Source organism: Rhinopithecus roxellana, chromosome 14 (genome assembly GCF_007565055.1).
Source record: "Rhinopithecus roxellana isolate Shanxi Qingling chromosome 14, ASM756505v1, whole genome shotgun sequence".
Taxonomy (NCBI): domain Eukaryota; kingdom Metazoa; phylum Chordata; class Mammalia; order Primates; family Cercopithecidae; genus Rhinopithecus; species Rhinopithecus roxellana.
The window spans coordinates 31,240,510-31,257,532 of NC_044562.1; the positions used below are offsets into that span (position 1 = coordinate 31,240,510).

General features: G+C 51.4%; 1 protein-coding gene, 1 long non-coding RNA gene and 1 pseudogene across 3 annotated transcripts; 1 reads left to right on the forward strand and 2 right to left on the reverse strand.

Annotated features, from left to right (window-relative positions):
- LOC115893299 lies at positions 1 to 2,139 on the forward strand. The gene is made up of 2 exons (XR_004053301.1): positions 1 to 461; positions 899 to 2,139. It is a non-coding gene; the product is annotated as an uncharacterized LOC115893299 (long non-coding RNA).
- CATIP (ciliogenesis associated TTC17 interacting protein) lies at positions 1,027 to 14,836 on the reverse strand. Of its 2 annotated transcripts, none has more exons than XM_010360222.1 (10): positions 14,793 to 14,836; positions 14,530 to 14,622; positions 13,891 to 14,091; positions 13,533 to 13,588; positions 10,517 to 10,603; positions 6,870 to 7,037; positions 4,393 to 4,517; positions 2,014 to 2,090; positions 1,603 to 1,691; positions 1,027 to 1,397 (listed from the first exon to the last, which is right to left on the reverse strand). In XM_010360222.1, exons 1-10 carry the CDS (start codon positions 14,815 to 14,817, stop codon positions 1,155 to 1,157), a joined length of 1,164 nt encoding a protein of 387 aa, XP_010358524.1. In that variant the 5' UTR covers positions 14,818 to 14,836; the 3' UTR covers positions 1,027 to 1,154. The 2 variants fall into 2 exon arrangements, with proteins under 2 accessions (XP_010358524.1, XP_030772947.1); XM_030917087.1 differs by having other exon boundaries at positions 14,530 to 14,655; positions 14,793 to 14,835.
- Positions 14,829 to 17,023, reverse strand: part of LOC104660077 — a 17,189-nt pseudogene continuing 14,994 nt past the window's right edge.

The following is a 17,023-nucleotide window of genomic DNA, read 5'->3' on the forward strand; positions in this document are numbered from 1 at the left end:
GAGAGCAAAGCGTCTCTGGGGTCTGCAGCAGCAGGTCTGATGAACAAACAAGGGAGGGAGGGAGCCTGTACCCCCACCACTTCCTCAGGGGAGCTTGCCTCAAGTTTGCTACAGAGCATCCGGACAGAAGCCACTGGTCAGCACTGACGTTCCACGATGAGCCCAGAGGATGTGATGATCATCTGCCCATTATTTTTACTCTCGGACCCCCCACCTCCGGAGCTTGGGGGTCCCTGTGTGTCAGTGGGAACCGGGAGGAGCTGAGCATGAGTGCTAGCTGCGTTTGCGAGATTTCAGGGGTTTTGAGCTAAGCCAGCGGTGCTCCGCGTCGGCCCTCCTCCCTCCCCAGTCCCCGCCGCATGTTCTTTTTCTTTGGGCGGTGGGTTGGGCAATTATGCTCTGCGGCGACCGCGACCGTAAGATCTGAGTGCCAAGGCGCTCCGCCCCTCCGTGCTAATCTAGTAAGCGTGTGGGTTTTTTCTTTTTCTTTCTTTCTTTCTTTTTTTTTTTTTTTTTGAGACGGAGTCTCGCTCTGTCGCCCAGGCTGGAGTGCAATGGCGCGATCTCGGCTCACTGCAACCTCCGCCTCCCGGGTTCAAGCGATCCTCCTGCCTCAGCCTCCTGAGTAGCTGGGATTACAGGCGCGCGCCACCACGACCGACTATTTTTTGTATTTTTAGTAAAGATGGGGTTTCACCATGTTGCCCAGGCTGGTCTCGATCTCCTGACCTGGTGATCCGCCCGCCTCGGCCTCGCAAAGTGCTGGGAATACATGTTTAAGCCACCGCGCCTGGCCGAGTGTGGGCTTTCAAGTCCAACGTTCAGGTTCAAATTCTGCCTCCCCACCTGCCAACTCCAAAAGTTAAACTTTCGTGTGCCTCTGTGTTCTTATCTGCAGAATGGAGATAACGAAGAAAACAGCATCTAGGAGGAAAGGCTGAAATCCGCTCGAGGTACGACGGTAATGGTTTCTATTTCTAGCCCGAGACACGAGAGGCTAGCCAGGGAAGCTGTCGGCGGGCGCTACAGAGCCGCGGGAGGGCCCCGTTTATTCCCCCAAAACCAGAGCCCGGAAAGCGCCCCCGCCCCGGCGCGTCCCGCCCGCGTCCCAGCCCGACTTCTGGTTTCCCGCCCTGTCCCGGCCTGGGCCCAGCCTAGCCCGCCCCCGAGCGGGCGTCTCCCTCCGGCTCCAGGGAGCGGAAAGGGTTGGGCCGGTGGGAGGAGCCCAAGGCCGGTGACGACGGACGCCGCGGGTCGAAGGGGCCGAAGAACTCGGCGGCGAAGGTGACCACGTCCTCCGGCTGGCGCAGCAGCAGGAAGAGCAGGAAGTCGGAGATGAGCGCGTGGGCTTCGGGGTGCTGCCGTAGATAGCTGGCGTGGCCGAGCCGGAGCTCCTCCTGGCGGGGGACAGAGCCAGAGCCTCAGCCGGACGGGATCCCCGCGCCCCAGGAGCCCCCACCCACTCGCTCCAAGGAGAGCTAAGGGGCACTGGAGACTTCTAGCCCCTGTGGGTGTGCATTTCAATCAGGGGCAGAGAGATCAGTAATGAATTTAAGGCCGATGGGGGAATGGGAACCCCAGGCTGGTGGAGCCTGCCCTCACCTTACGGTCCAGGAACTTCGAATAGAGCTCCATATCCTCCTCCCACACCGGGGGCTTCTTCTCAAACACTGGGCGTGGCTCAATCTCATCTGGGTGGAGAACAAAGAAGGCTGGGCGTCCCCACCCCAGAACCTTCCCTGGATACACAGCGGGATCCCGAGAACATCCAAACAGAAGGCTCAGGTGAAACCCCAGGATTCTGCACACATGGGCAGAGTTGCAGGAAGGGACTCCCAGTAAGAAAGATCCTCCTCTTACTGCTTGGGGTCAGAGGCTGGAGGGCAGATGTTCTCCAGCTGATTCCAGGCTCCTGTCCCGCACACTCGGTCCAGCCCCCTGCATCCTGGAAGGCCCAGGTTTCCCCACTCCCCTTCACATTCCCTGGATGCCCAAGGCCTGGGCTTCACTCACCCTCTTCCCTCAAGATGGGCATCTTGGTGATGATGCAGCATCCTGGGGAGCCCACCTGTATTCTCTTGGCCAGGTGCCTGGAGTGCAACACAACATGCGAGAGTGAGAATCTTCCCAGGCAGCCTGGTATGGACTGAATTGTTGTTCTAACCCCCAGTGTGGTGGTATTTGGAGGTAGGGCCTTTGGGGAGGTCATTATGTTACATGCAGTCATAAGGGTGGGGCCCTAATCAGATAGGATTGGTTCTCTTATAAGAAAAGGAAGAGATGCCAGAGAGCTTTCTCTTCACTCATGCACAGAAGAAAGGCCATGTGAAGACACATTGAGAAGGCAGCCATCTGCAAGCTAGGGAGAGAGCCCTCACCAGAAACCAACTCTGATGGCACCATGATCTTGGACTTCCAGCCTTCCTGCAAATACATTTCTCTTGAAGCCACCCAGCCTGTGGTATTTTGTTATGGCAGCCTAAGCTGACTCATACATGACAGTGCCCCTTGAGAGACCTGTCCTGGGCCTCTTTACTTCTGCCTCTCTCTCTTGTTTTTTGAGTTCCTGGGTGGTGGTCATTTCTGGATCTCCACATAACACACAGGGCTTGGCAAGTATTAGGCTCCCCATTTAAAAAAAACAAAAAGGATCTTTAGAGGTACAGCACTAGTAAATCATGGAGCCTCTTGGCCAGGCACGGTGGCTCATGCCTGTAATCCTAGCACTTTGGGAGGCTGAGATGGGTGGATCACTTGAGGTCAGGAGTTTTGAGACCATCCTGGCCAACATAGTGAAATGCCATCTGTACTAAAAATACAAAAAACCGGGCAGACATGGCAGGCTCCTGTAATCCCAGCTATTTCGGTGGCTGAGGCATGAGAATCACTTGAACCTGGGAGGTGGAGGTTGTAGTGAACCAAGATTGTATCACTGTATTCCAGTCTGGGCAACAGAGCAAGACTGTCTCAAAAAGAGAAAGAGGCCTGTCACAGTGGCTCACGCTTGTTGCAGTGGTTCATGCCTGTAATCCCAGCACTTTAGGAGGCCAAGATGAGTGGATCACTTGAGGTCAGGTGTTCGAGACCAGCCTGGCCAACATGGTGAAACCCCGCTTCTACTAAAAATACAAAAGTTAGCCAGGCATGGTGGCAGGCACCTGTAGTCCCAGCTACTTGGGAGGCTGAAGCAAGGGGATCACTTGAACCCGGAAGGCAGAGGTTGCAGTTAGCTAAGATCATGCCATGGCATTCCAGTCTAGGCAACAGAGCGAGACTCCATCAAGAAACAGGGAGAGAGGAAGGAGGGAGGGAGGAAGGGAGGGAAGGAGGGGAGGAAAGAAGGAAGGAGGGAGGGAGGGAGGGAGGGAAGGAAGGAAGGAAGGAAGGAAGGAAGGAAGGAAGGAAGGAAGGAGACAGAGAAAGAAAGAAAAGAAAAATTATGAAATCTCCTGCTATACGGCATTCAAAATAGAAAGGTTGGCCTGGAGCTGTGGTGCATACCTGTAGTCCTAGCTACTAGGAAGGCTGAAGCAGGGGGATTGCTTGAGCCCAGGAGTTGGAGGCTGCAGTGGGCTATGAGTGCACCAAAACCAAAAACATACTAAGTTATGAGATAAAGCCAACAATGTTTTGATTACCTTTTCCCCAGTGTAGCGATCATGTCAGTACGTATTCTGAAATTTTAAGAAATAAACTCGGCTGGACTCTGTCTCAAATAGAAACAAAAAACCTCTTTCTTCCACCTGAATTTTCTTTGCTGTCCCCTAGGCTGGAGTGCAGTGGCACGATCTCGGCTCACTGCAAGCTCTGACTCCTGGGTTCACACCATTCTCCTGCCTCAGCCTCCCGAGTAGCTGGGACAGGTGCCCGCCACCATACCTGGCTAATTTTTTGTATTTTTAGTAGAGACGGGGTTTCACCGTGTTAGCCAGGATGGTCTCAATCTCCTGACCTTGTGATCCGCCTGCCTTGGCCTCCCAAAGTGCTGGGATTACAGGCGTGAGCCACCACTCCCGGCCCTGAATTTTCTTATGATTTGGAGCCAGTGCTTTGCTGGAGACTGCATGGCAGCCTGCCACAGGCAACTCTTCCAGCACAGTGATTTCATCAGGTGTGCAGTCATTCAAACCTTGCTGGTTTTCAATATTACCCCTTACACAGTGGTGGCTTCACTAGTTACACCTCAGGCCTGTGGTGTGCAGTGAGGTTTGGGAGGCGCTGTGAGGGTTAAGAGGACGAGCAAATAAATGAAGAGTGAATGATATGGATAAAGCAGAGGGACACTCCTATCTCAATGCCAGCTCTTCCTGGTGCTATCCCCAGAAGCAGCTGGTCTCCTTGAGCACCTACAAGCTCAGCACCATCCCTCTGGGCCCACCATCAGCAGCTCACCCATCGGAGAGCAGGTAGTACTGGCAGGACATGGGGATGCCCTCCTCTGAGTGGACAGTCTGCTCCACGATGAAGACTTTGGCTTGCTGATGGTCTACCTGGATGGTCTGGAAGCCCAGGTCTTGCTGGCAACAGCCAAAATTGGGGGGTGGGAGGTAAGGTGGATGCCCGCCAAGGGCTCTCCATTATCTCAGCCTTTTCTGTATCTCATAACCTCCCAACATTTGAGGTTGCATCTCCAAACCTCCAAGCTCAGTTGGCGACCCCTCATAGGGAGCTAGCTCCAGGTTGCCCGTGCCCTGACCCTTCCCATGTCATCACGCTGACCAAGTGCTTCTAGTTGGCAAATTCTGTTACAGGGATGAGAAGCAGTATGGGGAGGGGTGTGGGAGTGGAGAGGGAGGATGAGCTACTAGGGCCAGTGGGTGGAGGTAAAGTGAGGCTCAGAGGTGTGAGACCAGACAGATTTGTGGCCACCTCAGACCTGTGCTGTTGCTGGCAGGCTGTCCCTGTTGTAATTAAAACTTAAACCCCTGTTATAGCTGCGGCTATGGAGAGAAAAGTGCTAATGTTAAACACATGTTTCAAAGAACACGGAGGGGAATGGATTGTGTTTGTTCATGTCAAATGTATTGCTGCTTGGGGTGTTTTGATAGACAAGTCTGGAATGTAATTTACAAAGATGGTCAAAGAAACACAAATCAGCCCCCATAGTGTCTCACTGGAAATTGTGTGTTCAGTGACACGGCTCTAAAATCACCTATTGCAGCAAGTCCTAGGCATGTGATCATGAAATTTTAGTTAAAAACAAAAAACAAAACAGAAATGGAACACCCTCTGGGGTTAAGAAATAATAAAGGAAGGGCCGGGCGCGGTGGCTCACGCCTGTAATCCCAGCACTCTGGGAGGCTGAGGCAGGTGGATCATGAGATCAGGAGTTTAAGACCAGCCTGGCCAACATGGTGAAACCCCATCTCTACTAAAAATACAAAAATTAGCCAGGCGTGGTGGCACATGTCTGTATTCCTAGCTACTTGGGAGACTGAGGCAGGAAAATAGCTTGAAGTCAGGAGGCGGAGGTTGCAGTGAGCCAAGGCTGTGCCACTGCGCTCCAGCCTGGTGACAGAGCGAGACTCTGTCTCAAACAAACAAGCAAACAAATGAAATAATAAAGGAATATTTCAGTAAAGTTGGACAGTTATACTTCCTAAAGTTAAAAAATGATTTATTTTTATTTATTTATTTATTTATTTATTTATTTATTGAGATGGAGTCTTGCTCTGTCGCCCAGGCTGGAGTGCAGTGGCCGAATCTCAGCTCACTGCAAGCTCCGCCTCCCAGGTTCACGCCATTCTCCTGCCTCAGCCTCCCAAGTAGCTGGGACTACAGGCGCCCGCCACCACGCCCGGCTAGATTTTTCTATTTTTAGTAGAGACCGGGTTTCACCATGTTAGCCAGGATGGTCTCGATCTCCTGACCTCGTGATCCACCCGTCTCGGCCTCCCAAAGTGCTGGGATTACAGGCTTGAGCCACCGCGCCCGGCCTTATTTATTTTTTTGAGACAGAGTCTCCCTCTGTTGCCCAGGCTGGAGTGCAGTTGTGCCATCTCGACTAACTGCAACCTTTGCCTCCTGGGTTCAAGGGATGATTCTCCTGCCTCAGCCTCCCGAGTAGCCAGGATTATAGGCGCTCACGACCATGCCCAGATAATTTTTGTATTTTTATTTTATTTATTTTTTATTTTATTTCATTATTTTTTGAGACGGAGTCTCGCTCTGTCGCCCAGGCTGGAGTGCAGTGGCGCGATCTCAGCTCACTGCAAGCTCCGCCTCCCGGGTTTACGCCATTCTCCTGCCTCAGCCTCCCGAGTAGCTGGGACTACAGGTGCCCGCCACCTCGCCCGGCTAGTTTTTTTTTGTATTTTTTTTTTTTAGTAGAGACGGGGTTTCACCGTGTTAGCCAGGATGGTCTCGATCTTCTGACCTCGTGATCCGCCTGTCTCGGCCTCCCAAAGTGCTGGGATTACAGGTTTGAGCCACCGTGCCCGGCCAATTTTTATATTTTTAGTAGAGACAGGGTTTCACCATGTTGGCCAGGCTGATCTTGACCTCCTAACTTCAAGTGATCTGCCCACCTTTACCTCCCAAAGTGCTGGGATTACAGGCATGAGTCACTGTGCCTGGCAAAAATGATGTATTTTTTAAATCAGCCCTGCACTGTATTTATTTTTCCTGGACTGACTTCTGTGCAGAAGGGTTGCTTCTCTGAACTGTTCCCACCTCTCAGTCGCTCTCAGTTCATCTGCCCCACACTCCCAAACATGCTTTCCTGCCCTTGAAAGCCCCATTCCCACCTGTGCTGTTTTCTCCCCACCTGCCTCCCTTTTCTACTCCACAGTTGTTCCCGATCTCAGTGCTTTTCAAGCCCTTTCTAGTTTGCTCCCAAGCCAAGTCCCCTGCCCAGGGAGACCCCTCACATAGGTCAAATAGCAGAGTTTGCCCTCCGTGTCCAAGGCCAGGAAGCGGGCGTTGCTGGGCACCATCCTCCGCCAGGCCATCACCCTGAGCAGCACCAGGTTGGCAGCCTCTGAGACGAAGCCCTTGATTGAGCTCCACGGGAAAGAAGTCACTCCAGTCTTCACTTCCTGTTCAGAACAGATCTGGGTCAGGGACCTGGAACCAGCAAGGGGCAGGGGAAAACGGGTGGGCAAGCCAGGTGTTGGGCATATGGTTTTTGTTTGTTTGTTTGTTTGTTTATTTTGTTTTTAGACGGAGTTTTGCTTTTTGTCACCTAGGCTGGAGTACAATGGCATGGTCTCAGCTCACTGTAACCTCCGCCTCCTGGGTTCAAATGATCTTCTGCCTCAGCCTCTCAACTAGCTGGGATTACAGGCCACCGTGCCTGACTAATTTTTGTAATTTTAGCAGAGACTGGGTTTCACCATGTTGGCCAGGCTGGTCTTGAACTCCTGACCTGAGGTGATAGGCCTGCTTTGGCCTCCTAAAGTGCTGGGATTACAGGCGTTAGCCACTGTGCCTGGCCTTTTTTTTTTTTTTTTTTTTTTTTTTTTTTTTTTGAGACAGGGTCTTGCTCTGTTGCCCAGACTGGAGTGAAGTGGTTCAATCTTGGCTAACTGCAACCTCCAACTCCCGGGTTCAAGCGATTCTCCTGTCTCAGCCTCCCGAGTAACTGGGATAACAGGCGCATGACACTACACCTGGCTAATTTTTGTGTTTTTATGAGGGACGGGACTTCACCATATTGGCCATGCTGGTCTCCACCTCCTGACCTCAAGTGATCCGCCTGCCTCGGCCTCCCAAAGTGCTGAAATTACAGGCGTGAGCCACTGTGCGCCTGGCTTTCAACTGGGCATATGGTTTTTTTTTTGAGACGGAATCTCGCTGTGTCGCCCAGGCTGGAGTACAGTGGTGCAATCTCGGCTCACTGCAAGCTCCGCCTCCCGGGTTCACGCCATTCTTCTGCCTCAGCCTCGGAGTAGCTGGGACTACAGGCGCCCGCCACCACGCCCGGCTAGTTTTTTGTATTTTTAGTAGAGATGGGGTTTCACCATGTTAGCCAGGATGGTCATGATCTCCTGACCTCGTGATCCACCCACCTCGGCCTCCCAAAGTGCTGGGATTACAGGCCTGAGCCACCGTGCCCGGCGGGCATATGGTTTTTAATGAATCCTCAGTCCGGACTTGTTGTGGGAAGTCAGGGACCCTGAACAGAGGGACCGGCTGAAGCCATGGCAGAAGAACATAAATTGTGAAGATTTCATGGATATTTTTAGTTCCCCAAATTAATACTTCTATAATTCCTTACGCCTGTCTTTACTGCAATCTCTGAACATAAATTGTGAAGATTTCATGGACACTTCTCACTTCCCCAATCAATACCCTTGTGATTTCCTATGCCTGTCTTTACTTTAATCTCTTAATCCTGTCATCTTCGTAAACTGAGGAGGATGTATGTCGCCTCAGGACCCTGTGATGATTGCGTTAACTGCACAAATTGTTTGTAGAGCATGTGTGCTTGAATAATATGAAATCTGGGCACCTTGAAAAAAGAACAGGATAACAGCAATGTTCAGGGAGATAACCTTAAAATCTGACTGCTGGTGAGCCGGGCGGAACAGAGCAATATTTCTCATCTTTCAAAAGCAAATAGGAGAAATATTGCTGAATTCTTTTTCTCAGCAAGGAACATCCCTGAGAAAGAGAATGCGCCCCTGAGGGTAGGCCTCTAAAATGGCTGCTTTGGGGGCAGCTGTCTTTTATGGTCGAAGACAAAGGGATAAAATAAGCCCTGGTTTCCCATAGCATTCCCAGGCTTATTAGGATGAGGAAATTCTCACCTAATAAATTTTGGTCAGACCAGTTGTCTGCTCTCAAACCCTGTCTCCTGATAAGATGTTATCAATGACAATGTGTGCCCAAAACTTCATTAGCAATTTTAATTTCACCCCGTCCTGTGGTCCTATGATCTTGCCCTGCCTCCATTTGCTTTGTGACATTTTGTTACCTTGTGAAGCATGTGATCTCTGTGACCCACACCCTATTCGTGCACTCCCTCCCCTTTTGAAAATTGCTAATAAAAACTTGCTGGGTTTATGGCTCAGGAGCATCACGGGACCTGCCGACATGTGACGTCTCCCCTGACACCCAGCTTTAAAATTTATCTCTTTTGTACTCTTTCCCTTTCTCAGACCAGCCAATGCTTAGGGAAATAGAAAAGAACCCATGTTGAATATCGGGGGTGGGGTTTCCCCCGATACGGACTCCTGGTTTCATCTAATCTGGTCCCTTCTCAGGGTTCTGAAGAGGACATTGTGAAAGAAAAATAAATCTTGGGACCCCAAATCACTGAGCCAAAGGGAAGTCAAGCTGGGAGCTGCTTCAGGCAAAGCTGCCTCCCATTTTATTCCTAAATAAGGTAGCTACTAAGAGAAAAAAAAGCTACATACCTCCCTCACTATTTGCCCACAAGGAAATTGCTTGTGGACAAAGGAGAGGCAGAACTCAAAGTCATCCCTCTGCTCACGTGGATAAGTGCATATCTGATGGCTTTCTCTGCTCTATTGTTTCACTAAGCCAGACTAAAGCATAAGTGACTACTTTTCTACCCCCCATCACATGTAAATTGTGTATTCAGTGAAAGGCTAATCAGAAACTTAAAAGCATGTCTCTTATCTACCTATGACTTGGAAGCCCCCTCCCTGCCTCGAGTTGTCCTGCCTTTCCCAACAAACCAATGTACATTTTTTATTTTTATTTTTTTTTTGAGATGGAGTCTTGCTCTGTCACCCAGGCTGGAGTGCAGTGGCATGATCTCGGCTCTCTGCAAGCTCCGCCTCCCAGGTTCACGCCATTCTCCTGCCTCAGCCTCCCAAGTAGCTGGGACTACAGGCACCCACCACCACGCCTGGCTAATTTTTTGTATTTCTAGTAGATACGGGGTTTCACTGTGTTAGCCAGGATGGTCTCGATCTCCTGACCTCGTGATCTGCCCACCTTGGCCTCCTGAAGTGCTGGGATTACAGGTGTGAAGCACTGCACCTGGTGAACCAATGTATATCTTACATGTGTTGATTGATGTTTCATGTCTCCTTAAAATGTATACAACCAAGCTGTGGGCTGGGCGTGGTGGCTCATGCCTGTAATCCCAGCACTTTGGGAGGCCAAGGCGGGCGGATCACCTGAGGTCGGGAGTTTGACATTAGCCTGGCCAACATGGAAAACCTCCCCCTCTACTAAAAATACAAAATTAGCCAGGCGTGGTAGCGCATACCTGTAATCCCAGCTACTCGGGAGGCTGAGGCAGGAGAATTACTTGAACCCGGTAGGCGGAGGTTGCAGTGAGCCGAGATCGCACCAGTGCACTCCAGCCTGGGCAACAAGAGTGAAACTCTGTCTCAAAAAAAAACCAAAAAACAAACAAACAAAAATAAAAACAAGCTGTGCCCCAATCACTTTGGGCACATGTCCACAGGACCTCCTGAGGCTGTGTCATGGATGTGTCCTTAACCTTGGCAAAATAAAGTCTCTAAATTGATTGGGACCTGTCTCAGATACTCTGGGTTCACAGTGTGGAGTGCAACTCCCATCTGCCTCTCATCCTTACCTCACCCTCCTTGATGCTTCTGGTCACAGCCAGCTGATCATCCTGCTTCAGCAAACTTGTCTTCCGTTCCATGGGGAGGATGAGGAACTGAGGGCCAGAGCATGCCAGGGAGGATCAGGGACTCCCTGGGTCCCCCAGAGGTCACCTGACCCTTCTCCATTAATGAGAAAACTGAGGTTTAAAGATTGTGACTTAAAAAAACAGCAGCTGGGCCAGGCGCAGTGGTTCACGCCTGTAATCCCAGCACTGTGGGAGGCCAAGGCGGGCAGACCACGAGGTCAGGAGATCGAGACCATCCTGGCTAACACGGTGAAACCCCGTCTCTACTAAAAATACAAAAATTAAGCTGGGCGTGGTAATCCCAGCTGCTCGGGAGGCTGAGGCAGGAGAATGCCTGTAATCCCAGCTACTCGGGAGGCTGAGGCAGGAGAATTGCTTGAACCCGGAAGGTGAAGGTTGCAGTGAGCTGAGATTGCACCACTGCACTCCCGCCTGGGTGATAAGAGCAAGACTCTGTCTCAATAATAAAAATAATAACAATAAATTAGGGCCAGGCACGATGGCTCACGCCTGTAATCCCAGCACTTTGGGAGGCCGAGATGGGCAGATCACAAAGTCAGGAGATCAAGACCATCCTGGCTAACACGGTGAAACCCCGTCTCTACTAAGAATACAAAAAATTAGCTGGGCGTGGTGGCAGGCGCCTGTAGTCCCAGCTACTTGGGAGGCTGAGGCAGGAGAGTGGTGTGAACCCGGGAGGCGGAGCTTGCAGTGAGCTGAGATCCGGCCACTGCACTCCAGCCTGGGCGACAGAGCCAGACTCCGTCTCAAAAAAAAAAATAAAAATAGCCGGGCACAGTGGCTCAAGCCTGTAATCCCAGCACTTTGGGAGGCCGAGACGGGCGGATCACAAAGTCAGGAGATCAAGACCATCCTGGCTAACACGGTGAAACCCCGTCTCTACTAAAAATACAAAAAAAACTAGCTGGGCGAGGTGGCGGGCACCTGTAGTCCCAACTGCTCGGGAGGCTGAGGCAGGAGAATGGCGTGAACCCGGGAGGCGGAGATTGCAGTGAGCTGAGATCCGGCCACTGCACTCCAGCCTGGGCGACAGAGCGAGACTCCGTTTCAAAAAAAAAAAAATAATAATAATAATAAAAATAAAAATAATAATAAATTACAAAATAAAAAACAGCAGCAACAAAAACCAAAAAATACCTTTCATACACAGTGGAACTGAAGAATAGCAGTCATGTTATGATGAATATAAAGTTCAAAGCAATGCACTTCAGAACACTGGTTTTAAAAGATGGGGGTGGGCCAGGCGCAGGGACAGCAGGTTGCCACTGATAAGTTCTCCTGATACCCAAACTCTGAACCCAGCCCACACCCATCATCCTCCAGCCTGAGAGCCCAGTGCCTCCCTGAAGGCCTGGTGGGCTGGCCTTTCCCAGAGCCTAGCCTTCCCTGGGGGCCTGTTGCACCTGGCCTCCAAGTCCCCCAGCTTTGTGCCCCTCACACCCAGCCCTTGCCACTTACTTAACTTGTGGAATGTGAACATGACCTGTTTACACACTGGAAACTACTCCAGTCTAAAAACCTTCCCAGAGAAACCATCCCCATCTTTTTTTTTTGTCAGAGTTTCACTCTTGTTGCCCAGGCTGGAGTGCAGTGGTGCGATCCCGGCTTACTGCAACCTTCACCTCCTGGGTTCAAGCAATTCTCCTGTCTCAGCCTCCCAAGTAGCTGGGATTACAGGTGCCCACCACCATGCCCAGATAATTTTTTTTTGGCCTTTTTAGTAGAGGTGGGGTTTCACCATCTTGGCCAAGCTGGTCTTGAACTCCTGACCTCGTGATCCACCCGCCTCGGCCTCCCAAAGTGCTGGGATCACAGGCGTGAGCCACTGCACCCGCCTCCATCTTTTGTTGTTGTTGTTCTGTCACCTAGGCTGGAGTACAGCGGCGCGCACACTGCTCGCTGCAACTTCGACCTCCTGGGCTCCACTGAACCTTCCACCTCAGTCTCCCAAGTAGCTGAGACTACAGACACACATCACCACACCCGGCTACTTTTTTTTTTTTTTTTTTGCGACGGAGACTCGCTCTGTCGCTAGGCTGGAGTGCAGCCTAATGATCTCGGCTCACTGCAACCTCTGCCTTCCAGGTTCAAGCAATTCCCCTGCCTCAGCCTCCTGAGTAGCTGGGACTACAGGCGCATGCCACCACGCCTGGCTAATTTTTTTTTTTTTGTATTTTAGTAGAGACAGGGTTTCACCATGTTGGCCAGGATGGTCACGATCTCGTGATCCGCCTGCCTCGGCCTCCCAAAGTGCTGGGATTACAGGCGTGAGCCACCACGCCCAGCCGCTACTTTTTGTATTTTTTGTACACAAATTGTAAACATTTTTGGTGGGTGTTGCCATGTTGCCCAGGCTCAAACTCCTGGGCTCAAGGGATCCTCCTACCTTGGCCTCTCAAAGTGCTGGAATTATAGGCTTGAGCCATTGTGCCTGGCCCATGCTCGTTGTTTTTTTATTTTTTTTCTTGAGATGGAGTCTTGCTCTGTCACCCAGGCTGGAGTGCAGTGGCGCGATCTCAGCTCACGGCAACCACCGCCTCCTGGGTTCAAGCGATTCTCCTGTCTCAGCCTTCTGAGTAGCTGGGACTACAGGCGTGTGCCACCACGCCTGGCTAATTTTTGTAGAGATGGGGTTTCACTATGTTGGCCAGGCTGGTCTCAAACTCCTCACCTCAGGGTGATCTGCCCACCTCTGCCTCCCAGAGTGCTGGGATTACAGGCGTGAGCCACTGTGCGCAGCCCAGCCCCGTCTTTTAACATCAGTGTTCTAAAGTGCATTGCTTTTAAGCTTTATATTGCATCATAACACGACTGCTATTCTTCAGCTTCACTGTGTATGAAATAGGTTTTTTGGTTTGTTGTTGCTGCTGTTTTTTAAGTCAAAATCTCTCTTCTCTCCCCTGGATTGGGTCAAGGCTGGGGCCCTGGGAAGTACCTTGATGAAGTCTTGGCTGTGCTGTTCCATGAGCTCCAGCTTCTCTGAGAGATAGCCTGGGGTGCAGGGACACAGGCATTGACGTCACAGGAGATGTGGGTCAGAGTCCGAAGGAAGGGAAAGTGGTGGCCCAGGCTGGAAGACTAGGTGTAATATGGTCCCAGAAAAACTACAGGATGGGTAAGAGGTGCCCTCATCCCGAGTCCATGAGGAACTCACTGGTCCCTCCCCGACCCTGTGCCTTGTCCTGGTCCAAGGCAAAGCCAAGGGCTTGGTCCTGAAAAAAGATTCTAGGAATAGTGGAGGGGAGGGGTGGAGGACGGGGAGGGTGACAGGCAGCAGGCGGCAGGAACGCTACCCAGGAGGGAATTTCCGCAGAGCATTTTGTCCAAGAAGCCTCTGCTAAAGGCATGCACGAAAAGGCAGTATGTCAGCACGCCGAGCTTTTCCCGGTATCTCCCTCTCTGCACGTCAATGGTCAGCTCTCCCTGAGGCTCCCCGGTGTCTGAGACCATGGCCAGCGTCTCAGAGAAGAACAGCATCTGTAGCTCCTCCTCATCTGGGGTGAGGGGCCCGTGGGAACAGATAAAGCCCCTGCTCCTGGGCCCCCATCCAATCCTCTGACCCCATGACCACCAGTGTCCCCACAGTCCCCAGCTGCCTCCTCATCCCACAGCCTTCCTCACTGTTCCTCATGGACAGGTGAAGACTTCTGCCCCAAGTCCCCATGTCCCCGGGGGACCTTCCCTTGAAGAATGTCAGCAAACAGGCCTCAGGCCTTTTCTGAGTCCCAGGAGAATCGAAGAAGAAAGAGAGAGAGAGAGAAAGAGAGGGAGAGCGAGAGAGAGAGAGAGAGAGAGCGAGCGAGCGAGCGAGCGCGCGCGCGCGCGCGCGCGCGCGAGAGAGAGAGAGAGAGAGAGCCTGGACCTTCTCTCTTCCCTCCTCTCCAGACTTGCAACCCTCCCGCACCCCCAACCCCAACACTGTCTGAGCTCACGGAGGGAGCTGAGGAAGTCGATGGCTTCAGCATTGGCCTCTGGGAGTGGCAGACACTCCACACCCGAGGGCTGGTGGTCCTTGGCTCTGGAGCCTACAGAGGGAGGAGAGGCTAAGATGGCAGACCCTGGGGAGAAGGGCAGGGGCAGGGTACCTCAGTCCCAGCCCCAGCACCCAAGAACAGAATCCTCTAAGACTACCCTGAGGGTGGATTGGGAGAAAGAAGAGGATCCCCGCCTCCAACCCCAGCAGTCCTCTTCCCACCTGTGGAGTAAACTTTGGAGGACATGCTGTGGGCCTCTACCCGGTCTGTGTCCAGCTGTCTCCATGGCAACCAGAGCTGGCTAGTGCCTCTTAAAGGGCCATCAACCCACTTTACCACACCTAGACTTTGGAGGGAACTGACATTGCAGGTTTGAGGCTCAGCACAAGTTTGAGGTGTTGTCCAGCAGAGGGAGCATTTGATATATTTTTGGTTTTGTTTTTGAGACGCAATCTCGCTCTGTCACCCAGGCTGGAGTGCAGTGGCGCAATCTCAGCTCACTGCAACCTCTGCCTCCCGGGTTCAAGCAATTCTTCTTAAAGCCTCAGCCTCCCGAGTAGCTGAAACTACAGGCGCGTGCCACCACACCCAGCTAATTTTTGTACTTTGAGTAGAGACGAGGTTTCACCATATTGGCCAGGCTGATCTTGAATTCCTGAGCTTGTGATCTGACTGCCTCAGCCTCCCAGAGTGCTGGGACTACAGGTGTGAGCCACCGTGCCCGGCCCACATTTGATATTCTTAAGAGGCAGAGTGAAGAAATGGATCATTAGAATGACCTTAGAAGAGGCCAGGCGAAGTGGCTCATGCCTGCAATCCCAGCACTTTAGGAGTTCCAGGCGAGTGGATCACTTGAGGCCAGGAGTTTGAGATCCAGCCTGGGCAACCTGGTGAAACCCATCTCTACTAAAAATACAAAAATTACCAGGGAGTGGTGGCACATGCCTGTAATCTGTCTCCAAAAAAAAAAAAAAAAAATGACCTTCGAAGATATGACCCAAAGTAAGTGATTCTCCTGCCTCAGCCTCCTGAGTATCTGGAACTACAGGAGTGTGCCACCAAGCCCGGCTAATTTTTGTATTTTTATTTATTTGTTTGTTTGTTTTTATTTTAATTATTTTTGAGATGGAGTCTCACTCTGTCACCTAGGCTAGAAGGCAGTGGCATGATCTCAGCTGCAACCTCTTCCTGCCAGGTTCTAGTGATTCTCTTGCCTCAGTCTCCCAAGTAACTGGGACTATAGGCACCCGCTACCACACCTAGCTAATTTTTGTATTTTTAGTAGAGACAGGGTTTCACCATGTTGGCCAGCCTGGTCTTGAACTCCTGACCTCAAGTGATCCACCTGTAGGGTCCAGACCTACAGGGCTTAGCGGGTGTTCTCCCCGTGTGTGGAGATGAGAGACTGTAATAAATAAAGACACAAGACAAAGAGATAAAGAGAAAACAGCTGGGCCTGGGGGACCACTACCATCAAGACTTGGAGACTGGTAGTGGCACCGAACAGCTGGGCGCGCTGATATTTATTGCATACAAGACAAGGGGGCAGGGTAAGAAGGGTGACTCTTCTAAGTGATTGATAAGGTGAAACAAGTCACGTGATCACAGGACAGGGTGCCCTTCCCTCTTAGGTAGTCGAAGCAGAGAGAGAACACGTCAGCATTTTCTTCTATGCACTTATAAGAAAGATCAGGCTGGGAGAGGTGGCTCACGCCATCCCATCACTTTGGGAGGCCGACGTGGGTGGATCACAAGGTCAGGAGATCAAGACCATCCTGGCTAACACGGTGAAACTCCGTTGCTACTAAAAATACAAAAGAAAATTAGCTGGGCGTGGTGGCCGGCACCTGTAGTCCGCTACTGGGAAGGCTGAGGCAGGAGAATGGCGTGAACCTGGGAGGCGGAGCTTGCAGTGAGCCGCGATTGCACCACTGCACTCTAGCCTGGGCCACAGAGCAAGACTCCGTCTCAAAAAAAAAAAAAAGAAAGATCAAAGACTTTAAGACTTTCACTATTTCTTCTACTGCTATCTACTACAAACTTCAAAGAGGAACCAGGAGTATGGGAGGAACATGAAAGTGGACAAGCACCACAGGGAGGGGTTTAGGCCTCTGGATGACTGCGGGCAGGCCTGGATCATATCCAGCCTCCCACAAGAAGCTGGTGGATCAGAGTGTTCCCTGACTTCTCCAGGGAAAGGAGACTCCCTTTCGCGGTCAGATAAGTAATGGGTGTCTTCCCAGACACTGGCATTACCGCATGACCAAGGAGCCCTCAAGCGGACCTTGTGTGGGCATGACAGAGGGCTCACCTCTTGCCTTCTAGGTCACTTCTCACAATGTCCCTTCAGCACCTCACCCTATACCTGTCGGTTATTCCTAAGTTTTATTAGTAATGCAACAAAGAGTAATATTAAAAACTAATGATTAATAATGTTTATAATAATGATTGA

Bases quoted from the DNA above. Each gene is read 5' to 3' on its own strand.
- CATIP (XM_030917087.1), bottom strand. From the start codon at position 14,817: ATGTCCTCCAAAGTTTACTCCACAG. The intron at 10,604-13,532 runs GTACTTCCCAGG...TCTGGCCCTCAG, and splicing joins ACAGCCAAGACTTCATCAAG to TTCCTCATCCTCCCCATGGA. The intron at 1,692-2,013 runs GTGAGTGAAGCC...TTCTCCACCCAG, and splicing joins GCCCATCTTGAGGGAAGAGG to ATGAGATTGAGCCACGCCCA.